This window comes from Xiphophorus hellerii, chromosome 5, assembly GCF_003331165.1.
Source record: "Xiphophorus hellerii strain 12219 chromosome 5, Xiphophorus_hellerii-4.1, whole genome shotgun sequence".
Classification (NCBI taxonomy): domain Eukaryota; kingdom Metazoa; phylum Chordata; class Actinopteri; order Cyprinodontiformes; family Poeciliidae; genus Xiphophorus; species Xiphophorus hellerii.
This window is the reverse complement of record NC_045676.1, coordinates 10,568,785-10,590,053: the sequence shown is the minus strand read 5'-3', so window position 1 is coordinate 10,590,053 and position 21,269 is coordinate 10,568,785. Positions and strand designations below refer to the sequence as shown.

The 21,269-nt window shown below is 39.0% G+C and overlaps 2 protein-coding genes and 1 long non-coding RNA gene across 4 annotated transcripts; 1 reads left to right on the top strand and 2 right to left on the bottom strand.

Annotated features, from left to right (window-relative positions):
* The first annotated feature begins 3,746 nt into the window (after positions 1-3,746).
* Positions 3,747-6,865, top strand: LOC116720837 (uncharacterized). The gene is made up of 2 exons (XR_004339466.1): positions 3,747-5,835; positions 5,923-6,865. It is a non-coding gene; the product is annotated as an uncharacterized LOC116720837 (long non-coding RNA).
* A 1,081-nt stretch (positions 6,866-7,946) lies between these two features.
* On the bottom strand, positions 7,947-11,438 carry rnaseh2a (ribonuclease H2, subunit A). The gene is made up of 9 exons (XM_032564292.1): positions 11,314-11,438; positions 10,946-11,081; positions 10,271-10,342; positions 9,973-10,099; positions 9,802-9,889; positions 9,489-9,626; positions 8,713-8,800; positions 8,456-8,579; positions 7,947-8,279 (listed from the first exon to the last, which is right to left on the bottom strand). The coding sequence occupies exons 1-9, from the start codon at positions 11,431-11,433 to the stop codon at positions 8,126-8,128; spliced, it is 1,047 nt and encodes a 348-aa protein (XP_032420183.1). The 5' UTR covers positions 11,434-11,438; the 3' UTR covers positions 7,947-8,125.
* A 1,884-nt stretch (positions 11,439-13,322) lies between these two features.
* LOC116720575 (transcription factor Sox-10-like) lies at positions 13,323-17,082 on the bottom strand. 2 transcript variants are annotated; one of them, XM_032563923.1, is made up of 4 exons: positions 16,953-17,082; positions 15,963-16,665; positions 15,445-15,719; positions 14,204-14,994 (listed from the first exon to the last, which is right to left on the bottom strand). In XM_032563923.1, the coding sequence occupies exons 2-4, from the start codon at positions 16,403-16,405 to the stop codon at positions 14,204-14,206; spliced, it is 1,509 nt and encodes a 502-aa protein (XP_032419814.1). In that variant the 5' UTR covers positions 16,406-16,665; positions 16,953-17,082. The 2 variants fall into 2 exon arrangements, with proteins under 2 accessions (XP_032419815.1, XP_032419814.1); XM_032563924.1 differs by lacking the exon at positions 16,953-17,082 and having other exon boundaries at positions 13,323-14,994; positions 15,963-16,405.
* Positions 17,083-21,269: the final 4,187 nt, after the last annotated feature.

Below are 21,269 nucleotides of genomic sequence, written 5' to 3'. Positions count from 1 at the left end.
GTTTAGAGGTGCTTTTGAGACATAATCAATGAAACAATCAACAATCTGATGTGTAACAACGGCAAAATGTAATGCTTCAATTGTTCACTGTGTGTTTTATGACTTTGTAGTTTTGTGTTTTTATGATGTAAAGCACTTTGAGAATCTCTGTTGCTGAAAGGTGCTATACAAATAAAATTAGATTTGATTAGCCAGGCTAGGGACAAAACAATGAGGTATTAGCATGTTTTCCCACTGAAGTGCTTAACATTTCTCCAGAAATACAAATCAGTGGGACTCAGATCAATGAGCCTTCAAAATTATGTGAAAGGAGAGCATCACAACGGCAGCTTTCATTTGGTTAGGTAGTTAGGCACTTATGTCTGAAATCAAAAGAAGCTCTTTCTGATTAAATCATGCTGTGTTTGTAATCACCACCATGGTGTGTGTGGTGTGGGGGGCTGCAGGCATGGGAACCAGTTGGTTAACCATTTTGCATGTTTACTGGACAGACGGGATCTCATGTTGATGTTCTTACTATGATAAAAAATAAATAAAATTAACATTGGCTATGCAGGCACATTTTTTAAAAGACATATTATTATTAAAGGGCAAATATCATAATACCTAAATATCATAACTTGCCTTTGTAACAGTTTTAAAGGGGATGAGTCATTTTCAAAGAAGGAATGAGTTGTTTTTTTCACTCACAAAGAGTCTCTGGAGCCATGGCTCTCTAAAATTGAAAGTGGATGCCAAATATTGATGACAGTGCAGTGCGGGAATGCTTGTCAATGTAAACAGAAAACTGATTGTTTTTAGTAACAAAAACACATGTTTAACTGGAATACATCAAACTGTTGTATGTCTGCTTATTGGTAATCAATTCCTTTTTGAAATGAGTATGACTATTCTGAGCATAAGAGCATTTTCCAAAAATTGTGGAGGAGTTTGTTTTTTTTTAAAAAAGGGTGAACTCCTTCTCACTCACCAAAAATAGTCATTTTTGACTATTTTGACTGTCCTGCTTGAAGTTACAAAATAACAGGATGTCTTGTCTTCTGGGGAAAGAACAACTGAAAGTAGAGGTGAGGAGAAACAGAAGGTTTACACCATGGATAGCTGGATAGCTCTTGGTGGAGTCAGCAGTCAGACCATCAAGGTGACTACAAATATTATTTACAAGTATAAATGTTTTCAGGTGAAAAAAATACAGTGGTTTTCATTACATAAAAAAATAACTGCTCTTTCCAAACTTTAATCTTGCCGTGTTTTCTTCACATATTTAGATCAGTGACTTTTCCCAGTGTTTGAGCTCTGTGAGTTCAGCATTTTGACTTCCCATTCAACCACCACATGTGCACTGGCATGTAGCATTGGCTTGAAGTGACTTTTGTTCGACCTCCAAGCTACTGATCTGTCTCCAGACTTTCACATTCTCAGTTGTCTGAAGCTCCATTTTTCTCTTGCGTTTTTATGCATTTCTTCACATATGAAAATTAATCTATCATGATCAACAAGCCTGAACAGAACATAGTGAAAAGGAAAAAGTGAATTACATGCCCTTTCATATTTTCTGCCTGCTTTGTTGCTAATGAGATAGCAGTAACTGTTGCTAGTTAGCATAAACATATTTCCTGCTGCACTTACATTAACAACTCATCTCTGTGTAGACAACTTTTGTGAAGCAAATTTGGTTACGGCATATGTATAATCTAATCAAAATTATTAAAGTCTATTCAAGTCCTGCTGCTAGATTTTTGCTGTTTTCAAACATAAACATGATCAGATGTGTTGCTCTACAGAAATGTTCACATTAAAATTGTAATTTAAGTTTTAACACAGAGTGGAATCTGCCAACAGTTACATGCTGTATATTGAAGTAACAGATGGCGCTACAACTAATTAGCAGGTACAAAGCCACGCATGAACCATCAGATGACAACCATCAGTTCACACATTTGGAGATATGCTGAGCACAACAGCCTCTTTACCAACGTGGACCACAGTTTGTCCATTGTATTAAATTACATTATTATTATTATAACATGATCACCGTGCATTATAATTTACAAATGGAATACAAGACATTCTATAAGTGAAGTATGACGATAAAAGAAACACACTGGATAGTGTTTGAAACATATAAAGCAAACAGCCAAAAATATAAAACACAAATGGAAGGGTTACAGGTAAGACCTTTAACAACCTTGGCTGGTAAGAGTTTTCACATTCATGCCATATTAATCTTCTGTTGATGTCAGTTTGCACTTAGCATGTAATCTGAATATGAGGTGAAGCACAGGTGAAATAGTACATTTCTAATACTTGTCTCATCCACCTAGTGCACAAACCATTGTTTGAAATCCAGTACTGTGGTGCCCAACACACATATTTGAAGAAGGATTGCGCTTTCTACTGTCTGTCATTTTTTCTTCTTTCCTGTTTATCTAGATAGCAGTAGTTTTTCTTGCCTCCTTAACATTTGCTTTTTGTGCAGATCTACTCCCGTGAGGCGGCTCTGTAAGCTTCCCCCTTCTCATTTCCAACCCTGTCTGTCTGGAAGTAGGTCACAGACTACAGCTGTGTTAAAAGCTTTTCTAAATAAAACACCATAAGCTCAGCAGTGTTGAGCATTAGTCATCCCAATACTTGAGGAAGTTAAAGAGAACTGCATATATGGTTGCACAGTGTCTGCTTGTTTTTCTTCATATGGAAATTAGAACAGGACAATGTGTTACCCGTCAAAGCATCTTTCGAAAACGTTTCCAGCCCAGTGATGGGCTTTGGTTCTGGCGATATTTGCTTTTTATAGCATATTTCTATGAAATAATGAAGAAAAATAAAAAATACATTCTATGTCTTAAAGGTATTTAATATATACACTTAATTAAATTTAAATGAAGTAAAATTATATTTTATGTCTCAATGATGCAGACATTGAATTTGAATACTTGGCATGCCCTGAATCAGTTTAGTTTTCCTCTGGCGCCATCTTGAGGCGGCAGTCTTTCGATGGTTTAATAGCAGTAAAATTCACATTGAATGAATCCCATGTTGATAACCTTACTATTGTTTCATTTATAAAAATAAAGTAGCAAGTGCTGTTTTGAACTGTTCAATCTACATATTCAAGCTAATCTAAACTGCATATAGGCACAAAATATTTAGTTGTATTAAAGTGTATTCACACCTTTGCAAACTCTGTTGCAAATGTGGAGCTTAGAGTTATTTCCAAAAGTGTTCAAGCCCCTGGAGCTATTTTGGAAAGAACAAGCATAAATAAAATGTTCCTATCATTTGATGATCATGCACTTCTTCCATGAAATCCTGTAAACATACAGCAAAGTTTGTTTTTTAATGTAATAAATTATGGGAAAATTCCATAGGTATGAATACTTTTGCACAATCTAAAGTGATACAGATGACACAGAAGTAACACAAACAGCAATGAAGAAAAGGAAAACTATGGGTGGCCTCAGATGTGGTTGTTTGAAAGATTTAATAAGCATTTTGAATGCAGCCACATTTCAAGGAGCCTTAATGTTTGAGTAGCCTGAATATTCTTTGCCACAAATATTCTTCCTGAACCAGTGTACAGGTTATCTTTAATGGTATCCAATGCTTTTATAGTGCAGTAATTCAGTGGTGACTGCAGCAAAGTTTCTTCTTTCTGTCAGAACTGGTCTCTCATTGGCCTCAAGAGCAGTGGGCAATTTTCCGAATCATACCATTTCCTTACTATGAACAGAGTCATTATAGCATTTGAAAAGCAATTAATGGTTTACAAGCTTTCATGGATGCTACTGCATGTGACACTCGGCAAACCCTTCATCACTGTGTAATGAATATTAATTAAAACTGAAGCGGTGAGTTATGTGCTGAATTGTCATTAAATCTTTAAACTGGGTGAGGCCAATATAAATGCCAAGAGGCCCGCTCCGCACTTTAATGAAGAATCCTCAAAGGTCACTCATGCAGACAATGGCATTTATAAAACAATTTGCGTCCAATGCTTTTATTAAGATGGCAAAGGCTGTTTTATCAAACTATTTTGGAAATACGCTGCTGTTTTCTGCTGAACTAGGTGCAATTTTTCATCTCTTTTCTGATATTTTAAAAAACAGTATAAAACCTATTTGTCCTTAATGTTTGTGTTATGAATCAAAGTTCTTCAATATTTAATTTGCAAGGCTACTTTTTTAAAGGTGTGTGTATTAACACACCTACAATAGAGTTGATAGTATTCTGTTGATGCACCGTACTTCTCTGAGTGCAATGTCTGTGGATGTATCTGTGTGTATGTATATTTATCTACGCACTTTTCTGGATATTACTTCTAAAACAAAATAATTTGAGCTTTTTTCATCATTTTAAATACAACCTGCTAATCATCATGATTGTTTATGCAAATGGGTTTTTTGTTGTTGTTGTTTAAAAAAAAACCCGTATTGGTCTGGAGCAACCGCTTTGATTCCGGATTTCATTCATTGATTAAAAGCCTGTGTGTCCGAGTTGGAAAAGAACAAGTTTAATCCCATTAGCCCCATCGTACGGGAGTCTTAAAAAGAAACTGGAACTATCTGTAACAGCTTACTGGATTAGAACCCTTCCTGAACTCATGTAACCTGGGTGACTCTGGGGCTCCAATTATGTTACACCTAGTCAAAAAAAACTTGTGCTTTTAGTTGAACTGAACTTTATTTATGATATAGATGAAAGCTTTTTCCTAGCTGGTAACTCAGTAACTTTTAACAAGTGCTCAGATGTCAAACCACATCAGTTATTCCCTATAAATAGTAAAGCTTAGATGTCTGTGACAAGTGGATCCATGTAACTAATTCAGGAATGAGTAGCTTGTTGGTACTTTTCCACATTCAGTGTTTGAAATCTCAGTGGGAGCACAAAGTGCCAAAATCACCCTGTCAATGTGAAATATTTAAAGTTTTCATGTTATTTGACAACATTTAAAAACAAAACATATTCATCCTCAGTACAGCCTTCACCTATTTTAGAAAATATTTTCATGGCACCCAGGGCCGAGAATCAACTCAGTGACCACTGTTTGGAGAGATGTAACCTCTCGATATAGTGCACCTGCTCTACAAACGAGTCATATGTTGCACCTGGAATTGACTTTTTACAAAGAAGTTTGTAGAGCATCAATAACATTGGACCTTTTTCATATTTAATTGTGTTACAACCCCAAACTTTATGTAGTTTAACAGTGTAGACTGAATACACAAAATAGTGGATGGTCACGATGTCCTGGCTGGTAGTTTAAAATGACACATTTATCACAGTTGCATCTCTTAACAGATTAGCATTAAGTTATTATTATCATTATAAGCAAAATTGTTGAAAATGTTTCAAAATCCTATTTTGTTTTGACAAATACATGTGAAAGAACAGAAACATGATATCCTTTGCTGCTATTTTTTGAGCTATTTTAACTTTACTTTCAGTGCTATCTTAATATCAAAGAATGCTCCAGCTAGTGAGATTTATTTACCTGTAATAAATAGGTCTGGTTCAGGGAGTCTTTGGTAAAAATTGTTCATTGATATTTAAAGTGGAAAGTTTTCTAATGTCAATGTTCAGAAAAAGTCCAGTTGCTTTGGAACAATGGCAGGATGATATAATAGTATTACATTACTCACTCGTAAGCTGAGATAGATAACCAGCTTAGCCCATTGTAGGCTATTGGGCTAACTATTTCTGATCCCATTGACGTTGCAGGAAGCCAGGCTTAAAATAATAAGAGGAGCAGCCTCACAAGGTTATAAAAGGATGCACAAAAAGGGTTTGAGGTAGATGCCAGATTACACGTGTCCTATTCAGACCTGAAACAGGCGGGTGAGTACACAGAGATCCAGAAACTTCCTGGTGAGGCCGCAGCACGCCCTGAGCTCCTCACCTCAACTTCAGCTTTCTTCCACCCAGCCACAATCTGTAAACATGGATCCTGCAGCTCAGACCCTGAACGCCAGCGCAGCCTTCAACAGAGAGGCCTTCCCCAGGAGAGCCATGCGAGCGGCACCCAGAGGAGTCTCATCTCACTTTGTGGGGACTTCAATTGTGATCCTGTCTTCGTTTGCTGTCTCTGCCTTAGCTATGAACTGTGGGAAGAGGATCCAGGAGTCGAGACAAAAACCTCATGGAAGCTAAAACACCTGGACTGATGAATATGCCTTCAATAGCTACCACGAGTTAAGAGTTCTTACAATTACGATTTTCTTTTTCTTTTTTTGCAAAGCCATATTATCTGGCTCTTGTGGTCAGCTTTCTCGTGTCCTTGTACCATAAAGTGTGGTTGTATGTTTAGCATGAGGCATCTTAATGAATAGTCTGAGGAACCAGAACAATGTGAGACCTCTAGTGGATGAGTTTGAGACTCCTCTGGCTTCCACCAATGTATGTCTTGTTGAACTGGTGCTGATTTCAGAAAGGTGGAAAAAAATATGCAGTAATATCAAGAAGCCTCTTCCAAATGTTACCTCAGATTTGTTGTCATAGTGATAAAAGCAACATTAAAAACTAGAAAAAAAGATGGCTCTGCTCAGAGTGTGCAGAAAGGTGAAAGGTGCAAATGTTAGAATGCGTGGTCTACAGAAAGATAGCATGTAATACATCTTTAGGGTCTGTTTGGATCTGAATAATCTTATACACCTCCAGGTGCACTTTATATATTTTATTAACAGAAAATCCTCTAGAGGCCACATTTAACATTGGACTTTAATCGTTTTGTAGAATCACATTCAACATAATCACTTTAACTTTGTATTTCAGCTGTCTTTTCCCTACGAAGAAAAATATTAGAGGTATTGTGTATTAGAAGCTGTTGTCTCTGGCTTGATGAATGAAAAGTAAAATATTTTTTCCCTATTGAAACTAGGCATGGATTGGTTTCTAATACCAAGGTGAAATTTTAAAGTCACAATATCATCCCTACAGAACAAAGTACTTTTAACGATATACCAGAGAAAGTGTCAAAATGACAGAAGTATTCTTTGGGTGTATGGGGCACAAAGTAATGCAACAACGACACTTCCTCACCTGCTGCTGCGCTCTGATGGTCAGCTCTTCAAGGCTTCTCAAATTTTCTTTTAGATTCCAGATAGACATATTTTGCAGCTGGAAATAACTCAAGTTAAGAAAAACAAGGAGAGTCACTCTTATCCACGCTGTTCTCAAACTACAGAACAGCAAATTTTAAACACACAAAGCAAGGCACAGAGCTCACCTAATGGTGGCTGGTTATATTTGTGTTACTCCTTAATAAAACTACATGGTAGCAGAAAAACATTTCAATGCGATACTTTTGTACAAAATTTCATTTGCAATAATATTATTAAACCAGAAGTGTTCAAAATGCGACCCACGGGTCATTTGGGCTCTCAACTGATTCAAGAATAATACAAATATGGTCACCCATAATATGCAGATGTTTTTTTTTTTTCTTAGAGCAAAGTTTTTGACATATTAAAATCTTAAAAGGGAACATGTTGGGAAAAACAAATGGTATTTATCTTTTATTTATCATACTTTTTTTTCTTTTTAATTGATCCATTGATTAAATGGATGGATGAACCTGGATATTTGGGGCCCTACTTTACCACACGTAGACAGTTAAAGATATTCAATATCGAATTCTATATCTTATGCATAACATTTGACCTCTACAATCATGATAGATTCCTGAGCACACACTAAACATACTGAATGAATGAATATGTGTGGATGGGTAAATGGGAGCACAGATGAGACAGTGATGCAAAACACTTTGAGTGACCTGATTGGCTAAAAAAAGAGCTATAGAATTACAGTCCTTTTATCTTTTGTTGGTGTATATAGTGTTTTGTTTGAAACTTAACCACTACAGCGCTCCAAACCTGAGTCTTTACATAAAATATACTGTGACCAGGTGCTCAGTGAACTTTTTTGAACAAGAATCTGGAGAAACCATGTTTAACGAATTATTTTATTTATTAAAATAATATCAAAGATTGCAGTATAGATCACGAATAAATCAGCCAATGATGATTTTTCACACTCTGTGAACATCTTAGTCGTTTGTGCTGCTGGAGAATATTCTCCAAATCAGCCTCTAATGTCCAGGATATGAGTCACATGTTCTGATGCCCTTTCAGAGTGACTTTAAACTCTTCAGCCTCCTCTCCGAGAAGAAACGGTGTGTCTGCTGAGCTCTGTCGCCTTCTGCTGATGCGCTAAAGTAAGACAACATGGAACGGTTGTTCTGCCGCTGAGCCGCCTTCTCCCCATCCTCTTCATCATCATCCCTAAGTACACAGATTAAAGAGGTTTTTGTTGATAAAGTGGTTAGAGCTCGTCTCCTGATGTCAAAGGATTTTCACACACCTAAAGTGTGATTTACAGATCAGAGGTTTCCACTAAGTTTCATTTTTATCTTCCAACAATTTTCTTTATGCCTGGAAAAAGTCCTCAGGCTCCTCACCAGTGTACAGGCGCTGCCTTGCTGTCCATGAGAGTCTGAGCCGTGCTCCAGCTGAATCTGACAAACTGAGGATAACCAAACACAGGGTCCAGGTACTTCAGCAGCCACTCTTTAGTTTTGGGGTCTAGCAACAGAAAACAGAAAGTTTTGACATCATTTTCCCACTTTGGCCTTTGTTTAGAGACAAATCTCTAAATCTATGCAGCACACTGAGAATATGAAAATATGTTGCACTTTGACATGTCAAATGTTGTTACCATTGGGATACCCTGAGCCATAATCTGTATCTATCTCCCCCAGGTCTTCTGCAAAGTTCCAGCCTTTCACAACGCGATCTCTGGCAACCTGAAAACCACAACCAGAACTTTCACTGTGAAAATAAAGCAAGAAAACATAACTATAAAAGTACAGCTCATAACCGTAGAGAGACCAATAACTGTTGTCTCTCATTTCAGAAAGTGAAACTTGTGGATTCATTAGTCAGGGAATTTTATTCACATTTGCACCACCAGGTCTTTGCTACATGACTGGAATGGGTGACAGAAACCTGCCGTATGTCATCAGTAGTGCAGTTTTTCCTGTTTCTTACCACACAACAAGAACATTGATGCTGGTGAACATGGAGTATCTTCATGTACAAACAGACATAAAAACAGAAGAATGCCAGCAGCAACAAAAAAAAGCAGCTGCCGGACAAGAAGGAAAACAGGAAAATAGCAAAAGCTAAACCTTTAAAAGGAGGTCAATGTGAGGCAACAATAAAAACATCCCTATGATGAAGCAGCAAAGGAAATTACATGTCTTAAAATTGATCAGGAAAGGTTTTATCATTTAGACAACACTTGTATTATACAAATATAAAATGACATTTCTATCCAGAAGAGATTTAGATTTCCAAGGAAGTATAATGATTTTTGCATTATCTTTAGAAATGTTCTGAATGTAAATCAGGTCAAACAAACGCTAGAAACAGGACGAGACATGATCAACAAGAGAAAAAAAAAAGGACAGCAATGCATATTGGCTGACTGACCTTTGCACAGATGCTGGCCGCGCTGACAACAGGAAAGAGGGAGTCGGCTTTAGGCCTCACAGTCACCTGGATACCAGGGAAAAGCTGGGACAGCTTCTTCTCATACTTCTCTGCTGGTCCGACTGTGTCCACGTACACCTGAAAAGCATCGGAGATACAGGACAGGACAGGACAGAGAGGAGGTGATATGGAGTAAAAAGGGAAAAATAGAAAAGGGAAAATGGCACATAATGAAGCATCAAGATGCAGGTGCTCTGCGGATATTCAGAACTACATTGAAGAAATTAAACTGTTTGGTGTAATGTTTACAAACCTCTTTAAGCTGTACTCCACTGTCCAAGGCATACTGAATCAGACAAATGGCTGTATCATGTGACAGGGCATTCAGGTTGTATTTTGTCCTTAAACCAAAATTAAAAACAATATTATTGTGTGTGCAAGTACCATCTCAGGCTGGCACATATATGAGCTCAATGTGCCCTACCTTTGCAACATGCTGGTGGAGATCATGTTGGGCGAAAGAATCTGCAAAGCCCAGCCTACGTAGCTTTGTGCTTCATCCAGTTTTTGGAACAGATTCTCTCTTTCAGCCTCATTTAGCGTCTTTGAATCTAACCAAAGACAAAGAAACGTCTTATTAAGAGATTAAATGCTTCAGATTGAGGCTTCTTAAAGAACGATGTGTGTGTGGGGGTGTGCATGCGTGTGTTTGTCTGAGGAAATTAGCAAATAAACTCAGTTTAAACAAGGACTATTCTTCCGAGAGGAAAAAGGAGGATTACCTGCTACTTTCAGATCCTTCAGCTCCTCCTTTTTTGAAACGGGACAAAAACAAATCCCATACACCATCGGTCCTGAATCAGAAAAAGAACATTGTAAGTATTCCAAGAAATTATATATATAATTAGGATCAGGGTGACGTATTTGACGCTGAATTTCAAAAGGGTGTCTAGACCTTTAAACCATAATATCCAGATGTTATTATGTCCATTTCTCCAAAATATGTTCAGACTGGCTTTATTCATTTTTTGTAAGCCATGAACCTTGTCATCAGAGACAAAAAACAGTAATTTCACTATGTCTTGGTGCAGGTTTCCATATGTTTGCTGATAATACACTTTTACATGTAGTTGGTAAGGATGCTATTTCACAAGAAAATGTTTTTAACTAAATTATGCATTTATTGTTTCCCCCAGAAACTTAACACCCTGGTGCATTAAGTAATATACAGAAAAGCTACGAGGTACAGGGGATGTCACGATTCAATGGTACTCGGTTTCATATTTCTATTTTTAACCCATTAATAATATTCTACATGCTTGTTAACCCAAAAGTCCAACTGGGGACAGTCACTGTAAACTGGCTCTAGCTTTGAATGCTTTTATGTTAGGTATTTGCTAATACTTAACAGTTGTCCCAATACAAATAAGCAGATAAATGATGAAATGATAACGCACCGAGTACAGGACCTCTGCCTGCCTCATCCACTCCCAGGCAGCAGTCCTCCGTCATGCACACATCAGGAATCCGAGAGGCCAGCCTGCAGCTGCCAGAGTTCTCCGCTTCAAACTGTTTCAGGTCCATTGCTGCTGACTGAACGGACCCAATCGTTAAATGGAAAAGTTTACAACGGCGTTCAAATCGGCGTCCCGATGAAAGCCATACTGCAGTTTCCAATATTACCACGAGGGGATTACTCTAAGGTTAGCTCGGTGCTACATGCTGCTACAGCACAGATAAAAACAAGGTTTTCCAAGAGGACTGTGGATAAACTATCAGTTCCCTCGTTTCTAAATAAGTCAACAATAACACAAGTAACGCTGACCTGCTCAGACAGTGGCTGTGCTGCTCTCCTCTTCACTTCCACCGCAGCTTTGCCGCGCCTATTTTGAATTTTCAGGCAAATTACTGCCACCACCTGGACTGGAGGTGGACTCGCACGCATCCTTGGTTGAAAACATCGTTCTTCGAACATGAAGCGAGCCGTGGGTATAGTAACTGGTTACATTTACTCTGTAACTTGAGAAAAGTTGTCAAAATTGTAAATTTTTTCAGGTTAAAGTAATTCGTGTTTTTACTTGGAAGGCTTGGGAGGTTCTGTTTTTTGTTTGTTTGTTTTTTTCAAATTGACCACCTTTATTTAGATTTTTCTTTTCTAAAGCTCCCTGTCTCTTCTCTTTTAATTTGGAAAATTACACAATGTAGAGTTTCTTTTTACTCAATTTTGAATTTTCTCTTTTCACTTAAACTGACAAGGAGAGCATTAAGAGTTGAAGGGACCGGGGTGGCGTTGTGACTGGAAGAACTGCAGAAAGCCACAGCTCGGGTGGGAACCTGTCAACACAACAAAATACAATACAATAAAAAAGAAAAACAGAAAAAGCTTAAAAAACAAAAACAGGAAAAGAAAATGAAAACAAATCAGTGCAGGGCAATCCTGGAAGAAAATCTTAGTCTGCAAATGATGAGACTGTCCTGAAGATTTATCTTTCTTGGATCGTGACAAGCCTGAACATACATACATAATATGCTAGAATGGTCCAAACATAAATACAATTAAAAATCTGTCTCTAAAACAAATGCACTCCATTCAATGTGCCTGAGCTCTTTTTCAAATATGATAAGACGGGAATGTTAGCTTAAACATGCTAAGCTATATTTTCCAAAAAGTTGTAGCTATAACTGCAACAAAAGCAGTTTCTACAAAAAGTTGGGAACTGAAATCAAAACAATGTAACTCTTTTCACATTTTCTTTGAAAACCATCTCTCAGTATCCTTTCACATTTTTTTTGCACTATGCTGTTTTGCACCACAAATTGTAGAAAAGTTTAAGTACTATTATTATTTTAGAACTCCAACTCTGTACTCTACATCCAAAACTTTTTAAGTATAGAACCGTGCTTACTAGGATTGTGTTCTGAAACATAGACCCAGCAGTGAACTTGACATTTGAATTTTGGATGCCCTCCTAATGAGTTTAAACTGCAGCTGAACGTGGAAGCAGGGAGGGAGCCTCAGGTGGTGAGGACGGGGTAGCGTGAGAGGAAAAGCCATGCACAAAAGTCCAAGTGTGCACTGGTTCCTGGGCTGAAATTGGCTTTGCCTCTTGCTCCTTGCACACTCCCTCCTTCTCTCTCTCTCCGCATCCCTCTTGGCGACTGAAAGGCTCCCTTTGTGCCCCTCAGTAACACGCAGTCCCCAGCCGATTAAACGTGGGGAATTAGTAGTCAATTTTAGCCTCACACCACACACACAAACACAGTAAACAGCTTAGGTTGGTGGGGCTCTGATTGTGTTGTTGTTACAGTTAACGCGTCAGCACCATGTTATTTATTTACTTTTTCACCCTTCACATACTTATTGCACAGAATAAGTCTCACACACAGTTCTTTTTTTTTTATAAATAAATTGATTTAATAGATGACAATAATATTTCAACATTGCTTTTTTGTAAGGAAGCAAAAATACTCGAGTGAGTGTATACCAAACACTTTACAAAACTAACCAGAATTATACAAAATGGAAGAAGCAAAGATGTGACACACAATGCATTATTACTCACATAAAAAAAGACAACTACATGTCAAAAGGGTCAGTATAAAACATTTGAGTCAAGTAATAAAGGCAAACTTGTGGTAATGACCGTTATTCAGGTTGATAAAGTGGGAGAGGGCTGCAAAGGTGTAAACTGAAGGTGAAGGCACAATTTTGGCTGACATGTAGAGCCTTGTCCATGTGATTCTAATCCTAAAGTAATACCCAGAGCTGGCCTGTTACCCCGAAAGATTTGGTTAAGACCTCTAGATCTTAACACAGGTGGTGGATAAATCATCAAAGTGTTTGTCATTTAAAACTCAACAAAATGCTTTACTTTTGTTTTTTGTTTTTTTTCAGGAATTCAGGTGATCGCCACAAAGCAAACAGAACTGAGGTAAATCTCCAAGGAGTCACACATTAAAATACTACATCTTTAAGAGCTCTCTTTCCCTGTCTTTTTCCTATTTTTTCCCCACTATACACGCTTATTTAGTTCAGCAAAAATAGATCCAAAGGAAGAAATATAGAGTGAGCTATCTACAGAATAAAAACAACAACAACAAAAGTTTCAGCTGTCCATTTTTGGCCATGAAAAACAATCTTACATCTGAAATGAAACAGAACGTGCTTCTTCTTTTTTTCTCCATAGCAGTGGTGCCGATCAGTGAAGATGGTTACACCATGATGAAAATAAATGCACTACTTGCATGAACACAAAAACACCAAATAATCGTTTAGTTTGGTTAATAAAATTAGATTATGTCAGTCTAAAAACCTGTCACCTCCTGGTGTAATCAGAGTCAATCTTTAATCCAACACTAGTCCAATCCCAGCTCTCGCTCTACCGTTTGTAACGTATATACAAGTGCTGTACATGACAAAGTAAAAAATAAAATAGGATGGCACACGTTTGTTAACATTGACGTGTTTTTGATTGGCTGTGGGCCCATGATTCGCATTTCATTCTGCACGAGTCTCTGTTTCGTGTTAGCTCTTGTGGACACTTTTTATCATGTTGGCTAAAAAAATTTAAAAAAAAAAAAAGAAAAAAACATGGTAAAAACCACTAATATGGCACAGATACACACATACAATTCATACACCCACATGTTTGCACACACATACAAGAGATTCACGCACACACTTCCCATATTTCCCACTGCTCAGCTGCTCTGCCTCAAGGTCTTGTGAGCGTGGTGTAAACAGGCTGCTCCCAGTGTGTGGGGCTGTGAGAGGGCGCCACGCTGGAGGGGTCTCCTATGGTAGTGTACAGAGGCCTCTGTGTAGGGCCCATGTAGGAGAATGCTGAATACAGCCCTGGGGCCTGGCTGGAGTGGGTGTAGTATGCCCCGGGGGCTTGGTGGTCTCCGTACTCAAACTGAGCCCTGGAGGCCAGCGAAGGGAAAGCGGAGCCATAGTGGGGGAGGCTGAGCGGGGTGTAGGTGACGTGGGTACCTGAGGAGGGGGAGGATGAAGCCTCTGCATAGTGGCTAGCGGACGCAGACTCACTTTTGATGGGGGCCTTCGAAGGATCCGAGGACGAAGGAGAGGCCTGAGGCTGCTGCTGCTGCTGTTTCGAGAGCCAAGCCGAGTGCCCGCTGGCTGCAGCCAGGGCGTAAGCGTAGGACGAGGCGGAGGAGCCGGCCGGGGGGGCCCCAGCGCCACTCTGTGGGTGACCATTTGGAGGAAGGTACTGGTCGAACTCGTTGACATCAAACGGCTCAATATTGGACATCACCTCATGACTGATCTCGCCAATATCCATGGTGCCGAAGTCAATGTGGGGTTTGGTGCTTGACGATGAAGGACCACCAGATGCCCCCTCAGCTCCAACTCCAAGGGCGCTCCTGGAACCCCCAGATCCTCCGCCCGCTCCTGTTCCACCCTCCCTTTTGGCATCTGACAGTTTCCCAGACTGAAGCTCTGTCTTTGGGGTGGTGGGGGGTGTGGGTGGGCTGTGACCCTGACCTAGATACAGAGAAGAGAGGCCAGCATTGTCAGGTGAACTTTGGCTTTGTTGTTGTTTTCATGTATTTTTGCAATGTACGTTTTTTAAGCAATAGCTTGTATAGGTGCGTGACATTGGAAAGAATTGAGAGTTAATTTGGTTGAGGCGACTTCCATCTAAGCAAAGTGAAAATGTATCTGAAAATGAAGTGTAAAGAGAAGTCTACATAAAGACATCAAACAAGCCTTGTGTCAGGGTTAAGGGTGTATGGTTAGGGTTTAAGTTGAGACTAAATTAGAACATGATATATGTGCTATAAAGTTTAATTATATATTTTACTTGGCTCTACATTGCTATCAAAGACATGTCCATCAATGTCCATAATTTGGGAGGTTTAGCTTTAAAATATATCTCTTTAAATGTTGATTACATATCTTGGCTTTGTGCACCAGGATACAGGATCTACACACCTGTGGGATGATGGTGATGGTGGTGGTGGTGGTGGTGCAGGTCACCCAGGGGAGACCCAGCCCCACCATTGTGATCCAGGTGTAGGGTCTTGTAATGGGACTGGGAGTGGCTGGCCTCCCCTTCCCCCTGGCTGTCGGACTCACTGGCTGGGGTCAGTTTGCCATTTTTGCGTCTCCGGGGCTGGTACTTGTAGTCTGGGTAGTCCTTTTTGTGCTGTTTTCTCAGCCTCTCTGCCTCCTCGATGAATGGCCTCTTGTCGCTCTCGTTTAGCAGTCTGGGGGTGAGAAAAACAAGGACAGATTAAATCCTATACGTTCCTTGAGACCGAATAAGTACAGCTTCTACAAATGTAAAATGAAGCAACTCAAAATGTGAATGTCTATTTATGATTTGTGACTCAAAAGAAATACAGCTCGCATGCAGCGTTTCAAATTTAAGCACATCATCATCCCTTTGCTTTACATCCTGAAAGACATGAATGATAGCAGGGCTTGTCTGCTCCTCCGCTCATACGAACCTCCACAGCTTGCCCAGGGTCTTGCTGAGCTCCGCGTTGTGTAGGTGGGGGTACTGATCTGCCAGCTTCCTCCTCGCGGCTTGCGCCCACACCATGAACGCGTTCATGGGCCTCTTCACGTGGGGCTTCGCCTTGTTCCCGTTGTTCACGCGCACCGGCATTGGCACGAGCGTCCAGTCGTATCCGTCCAGCACCTGACTGACCGCCTCCCTGATCCCGATGGGGAAGCGATCGTCCTCCTCCTCCGACTTGGCCCTCACTATGCCTCCGTCCTCGCTGCCCGCATCCGCCACGCAGAGCGCGGTGAGCTGCTGAGGCGGGCCGCTCAGGGGGGAGTCCGGGCCGTGAGGCGCTCCGGACTGACTCGGTGACAGCGAGTGGCCGTCATCTGACCCCACGGGACTCAGCTCTGACTCTGACAGGCTGTGCTCCTCTCCCGACATAGTTTCTATATTTCCTCTTATACTATTATTATTTGTCTGTTTATTACACTGACAAAACACCTTTAATGCAGTAGTAGGTTTTAAATATAAAAAAAAAACAATCTCTTTTATTAGATATTGATTTGTTAAAAAGTTTATAGTGTCACCAATTAATGATTAGTTCTGACTCTTCTTGGGAAAAGTCATAATTGTGAGCACAAATATCCTTTCTTGCTGTCGGGTCCTTTTTTTAAAATTTAATTTAATTTTTTAAATAGCAGCTAAAATGAAACAAAAAAGAGAAGAAAGTTTAACTCGATTAAAAATCTGAAAATAAATGTTATAAAAGCTCAAATTTATATGAACCAAAAACTTGCTGTTTATTTCAGTTCATTACAACAGGTGAAATTTAACATCTCCAAAGAAAATCCAAAAATTCTAATACAATTTTATGCTAAATACAAATTAATGCCAAATCTGTGTCAGTGTAAAGGACTATTGTACGTTACACATAAATATCGATATCATTTATGTCCGAAATGTTGCATTATAAAATTACATAACCTACCAATTTAGATGTCCAGTGGTGGTGTGTGTGGCTGACTGCGGAGCCGATGAATGGCTGCTCTGTGTGGCAACAGCGGAGCTTAAAGAGCGCCTTGTGAGAAGGACTGGGAGGGAAAAAAAAGTGATTGAAACTGGAAAACATTCCCAAAGAGACAGCATTCCAGTACAGGGCTAATCCCCGCCCCTCGGGGCACAGTGCTGCGCTCGGATTGGCTCTTTAGTGACGCAGATGTTGACTAAGTGGACCGAAACGCGTATCAGAGCTCAGTGCCCATCAATGTTGGATTTGCAGCAGAGGAGAGGTGAGATTTTTTACCTTGGAGTAGTTTTAGATGAGTGTACAGTGCGCCCATTTAGAGGCAGGAGAAGGCCATCTTTGTTGGACGTGTTAACATGGTTCAAACAAATAAGCAATCGCGGGGAGAGTTATTGCTCGGTCATTTCCAGAAAAAAAAAAAAGGTAAAAAATCAATCGTGAAATGTAGTGGGCCAACCGAAGTATGTAGTACTTGGTACAATGAGCGTAGCTCCCAAATGTGCCACATCGATTAGGAAATGCTGAAGAAGTCCACACGGTTGTAAACATTTTGAGCCGACCTTCACTCTTTCCCTTAAATCCAGTGAAACACCTTTTGATACCGTGAAATTAGTTCCCAAACTTTCCGCATGCATCTGGAAAACTCAAAGGACACAGTTTCCGTTTTCCGTTAGTAAATAGAAATCATAAAAGTTTGATGTGGATTTGCATTTAGCCCAGTCAGTGATACCTCTGAATAAAATGTCCCCAAATCTGACACATTGACTTGGAAAACCCAACAAAGTCTACATAGTTTTCAATTTAGCTTTACAAATAAACATTTAAAAAGTGTGACCTGCATTTATATCTACATCCCTTTATTTGATAACCCTAAAATAAAAACAAGTTAAACACATTTTGATGAAATGAGTGGAAAACCCAACTTTGCTTCCTTTCTTTTTTTTTTGTTTGTTTTGTGCATGTAGTATGGCGTTCATTTGTACAAAACCTTGTTTAATTCAATACCTATGAATAAAATCTAGAGAAGCATGTAGAAGCAGAGCGGCGCCCAAAACTTTATTTTATTTAAATGAACAAATTATAAATAAAGTTCATTATAAGCCTCTCACACGCCATTAAATATATAGAAATATAAGTCTACCAAGTTACTCTGATGCCCCTAAATAAAATAGTTAATTGTGCACTTTGCTCTGCAAAACTAGTTTAAATTTCAGGTGAACTTTAAGTCAGTAAACAGCTCATTACTGAAACTTGAAAACAACATCAAAAGTTGCATTACATCTTCTATACAGTCAGTATGAATTTTACAGCACCTTGCCAAATTATCACCTTTTTCACACTGCGTCACATTCCAACAGTAAACGATGAGTTTATTGGAAAGCAGTGAATTAAATTGAAAGTGGTGAATTGCAAAGAGAAGAGAGAACTTTATTATTTGTATTTTTTTGGTGTTTTTCTGCAAACAATAATCCAGAAAAGTGTCCAGTGGATTTCCATTTGGGCTCCTCTTTACTCTGATACCCCTAAATAACATATAGAACCTATTTTGATACAGTGATCATAATACCTAAATTTGACGCTATTTGTACATTAAGTATATTAAGCCGATCAAAAACTGTTATTGGATATTCTGTTATGTTGTTGATTTTTAAACGTTCATCTGCAATTTTTATAATACAAAGAAGAAAAAACGTTCCCTCCTCTGCTACATGTTGACCAATCTCCGTTTTGGATGAAGATGTGGAAGCAGCTACAAGAAAAGTAAAAAAAAAAAAAAAAAAAGAACAAATCTGATTATTGACCCTACCCATATTGGATAGTATGTTCCGTAATGTTTTCTTTTTAAAACTCCTTGTAAGTTCAGTAATTGCACTGTTCTCTTCGTTGCTGCGTGTCCGCACATGATGGCCCATTTGCCACGCTGTTTCAGGCCGTGATATAAACCGTTAAAGTGTGGCCTGATGGGAAGCACCGTCTGATGAGCGTATAAAAGACACACACACACACACACACACACCCACACACCCCTACACACGCACACACACAGTCACCAAACGACAGCAACAATGACCCCTGTGTGTCCGATTGCCTCTTATGTGTAGCCCGGCTCTCAGTTTTCTCCCTCTCTCTCCCTGCTCCTTCTCTTTGCTCTCTTTGTCTCCATCTCAGGTGAATTGTAGCCATGTGATCAAACGCCCAAGCCTCTATCCATTAACCCTCGTAAATGAAAAAAATGGGGGGAACAAAAAGCAGTTTTGTGCTGCAAACATGGAAAAAAAATGATAACAGAGAGCGATGTGTGCGTCTTCCTCCCCTTATGTCCAAGACACAAGTGGCGCACACAGAGAAAATAGTCGGCGGCAGACGGGGACGCAAGGACCTCTCTGTTTCTCCCGCTGCGACACTATCCCCGCTCCTAATGTGCACCCATCTGGATTTGGGCCTCGGAGGTGCTGATGGTGGTGCTTGGGCTTGAGGAAGATGCTGGTGGAGGGGAGGTGTGGGAGTGTGTGGGGGGAGAAACACCTTGCTTACTTGCTGCACCCGGCCGGCTAAATTGCAGCGGCACAGAGATTCTGCGTGAGGCCTCTCAGGCTTGTGGAGTGAGTTGTGCTTTTAGTTTTGCTTATTTTCGTTCAGGTTGTTTCTGCAGGAAAGGGTTAGTATGTATTCGTTTTGTTGTTGTTGTTGTTGTTTTCTTTTCTGTGTGTTTGCAGATTGTTGAGGGCTGCGGTTTCATGGGGGCTGTTTGGTTCTTGCGCCATTCGTCTCCAGGGACTCTGTCAGTTTGAACCAGTTTCATTTGAGAGAATGTCCTGAATGAATAATCTCGTTAACAAAGCTCATAATTTAGAATTTTAAAAAAATCGATTTAAATGCATTTAAATACTGCTTCTGCAGTTATCAATACATTCATATTTTTTTTAATGACTGTTGAGTTGATTAATTGCGTAAGAATTTTAGTAGATATTTTATTAACTGAAATTTGAAATTTCCACTTCTGAATTTCCCTTGAGTAGTTTTTTTTAATTAATCAAAGTGTTTTCGTTGTGCCGAAAATAATGACAACGATAAAAAAATGTCCGATTTTTTTTAATGCGTAATAACGAAATGCGTTGCGCTTCGTGGATAAAGCTGAAATAAAATCTCAGCTTTAATTTCAGATTTCAGATTGATTTTGCAATATAATATTTTGAATTCTTTAAGAATAAACAATCCAAATCAAAAAAAATTGATCAAGGAGGACAGCATAAACAGCTTTACAGCTAAATCATGTTTGCAATTGACAACATAATTATTGATTGATATGTGATAGTCAATGCTCAGAAAGCGGAGTGCCTTGAAACGCCTTTATAGCTTGACGCATGATTTGTAATCTGCTCACTTTCAGATGTTATAAATGTATATATATATTTATATTTCATTTATTTATATAAATAAAATATTTATATATATAAATATTATATAGAAATATTTATAGTTAAAATCATTTTTCATATGAGAAGCGTATTTCTGGATTTTTAAATTCATATAACAATGTTTGTTGTTTTTAGCAATTACACATTTCTCAAAACTACCTTGACATAAACAGATATTTTATGTCTTAAATTTTCCAATATTTCCAATATTTCAAAACTCAAATAATTCCGTGTAAAGTGACCATATTACATTAATTTATGCCTTATTTGTTTTAAAATTAAATGCCTTCTGTACATTTAGCAGAAGCAGATAGTTTATTTTAAACAAATTTATGCTTTTTTATACTTTTGTACTTGATGCGTATCACTCAGACATTTTTACCCCTCTGACAGGTGTTTTAATGAGGCGATCAATTTGTCTCGTAAGTAAGTACGTGGATGACGTAATACAAACGTAGCGCGAGTTCACGTATTCCTCTCAAAGCTATAGGCTAAAACACAAAAGGGACATGTTAAAAAATATTGTGCAGCACAATAGTGTTTTTCCTACAACTTCCTCAGCATTTTATATGTCAGGAAGCCAAGCTGGAAGCAGGGCGGTCCGACAGTCGCTGACTTTTCAAGTTAGAGATCCGACTTCAGCGAGCGTTTCATTTTGTGGACTTGGGAAATCTGACTTCCGAGGAGAACATAAGCACAGCATCTGCAAGTCAGCAAACCTGTCATTTACTAATTGAAATTCATCTAAGTCATGTTCACTAAGTTTGGATATTACCTAAAACTTAATTTACTCAGTAACTCGATTCACAAAGAAAACATATAGACGATCTACAGTCCGTGTTGTCGGTTAATTATGGTGATT

What these genes read in the sequence shown, in the direction of transcription:
- LOC116720575 (XM_032563923.1), bottom strand. Translation starts at nt 16,405, where the DNA reads ATGTCGGGAGAGGAGCACAGCCTGTCAGAGTCAGAGCTGAGTCCCGTG. An exon ending in ACCCTGGGCAAGCTGTGGAG is followed by an intron (nt 15,720 to 15,962) that starts GTTCGTATGAGC and finishes TCTCACCCCCAG; the next exon opens with ACTGCTAAACGAGAGCGACA. An exon ending in CCATCACCATCATCCCACAG is followed by an intron (nt 14,995 to 15,444) that starts GTGTGTAGATCC and finishes CTCTGTATCTAG; the next exon opens with GTCAGGGTCACAGCCCACCC.
- rnaseh2a (XM_032564292.1), bottom strand. Translation starts at nt 11,433, where the DNA reads ATGCGTGCGAGTCCACCTCCAGTCCAGGTGGTGGCAGTAATTTGCCTG. An exon ending in GAAGGATCTGAAAGTAGCAG is followed by an intron (nt 10,100 to 10,270) that starts GTAATCCTCCTT and finishes GTCTTTGGTTAG; the next exon opens with ATTCAAAGACGCTAAATGAG. An exon ending in AAGGCAGCGCCTGTACACTG is followed by an intron (nt 8,280 to 8,455) that starts GTGAGGAGCCTG and finishes CTGTGTACTTAG; the next exon opens with GGATGATGATGAAGAGGATG.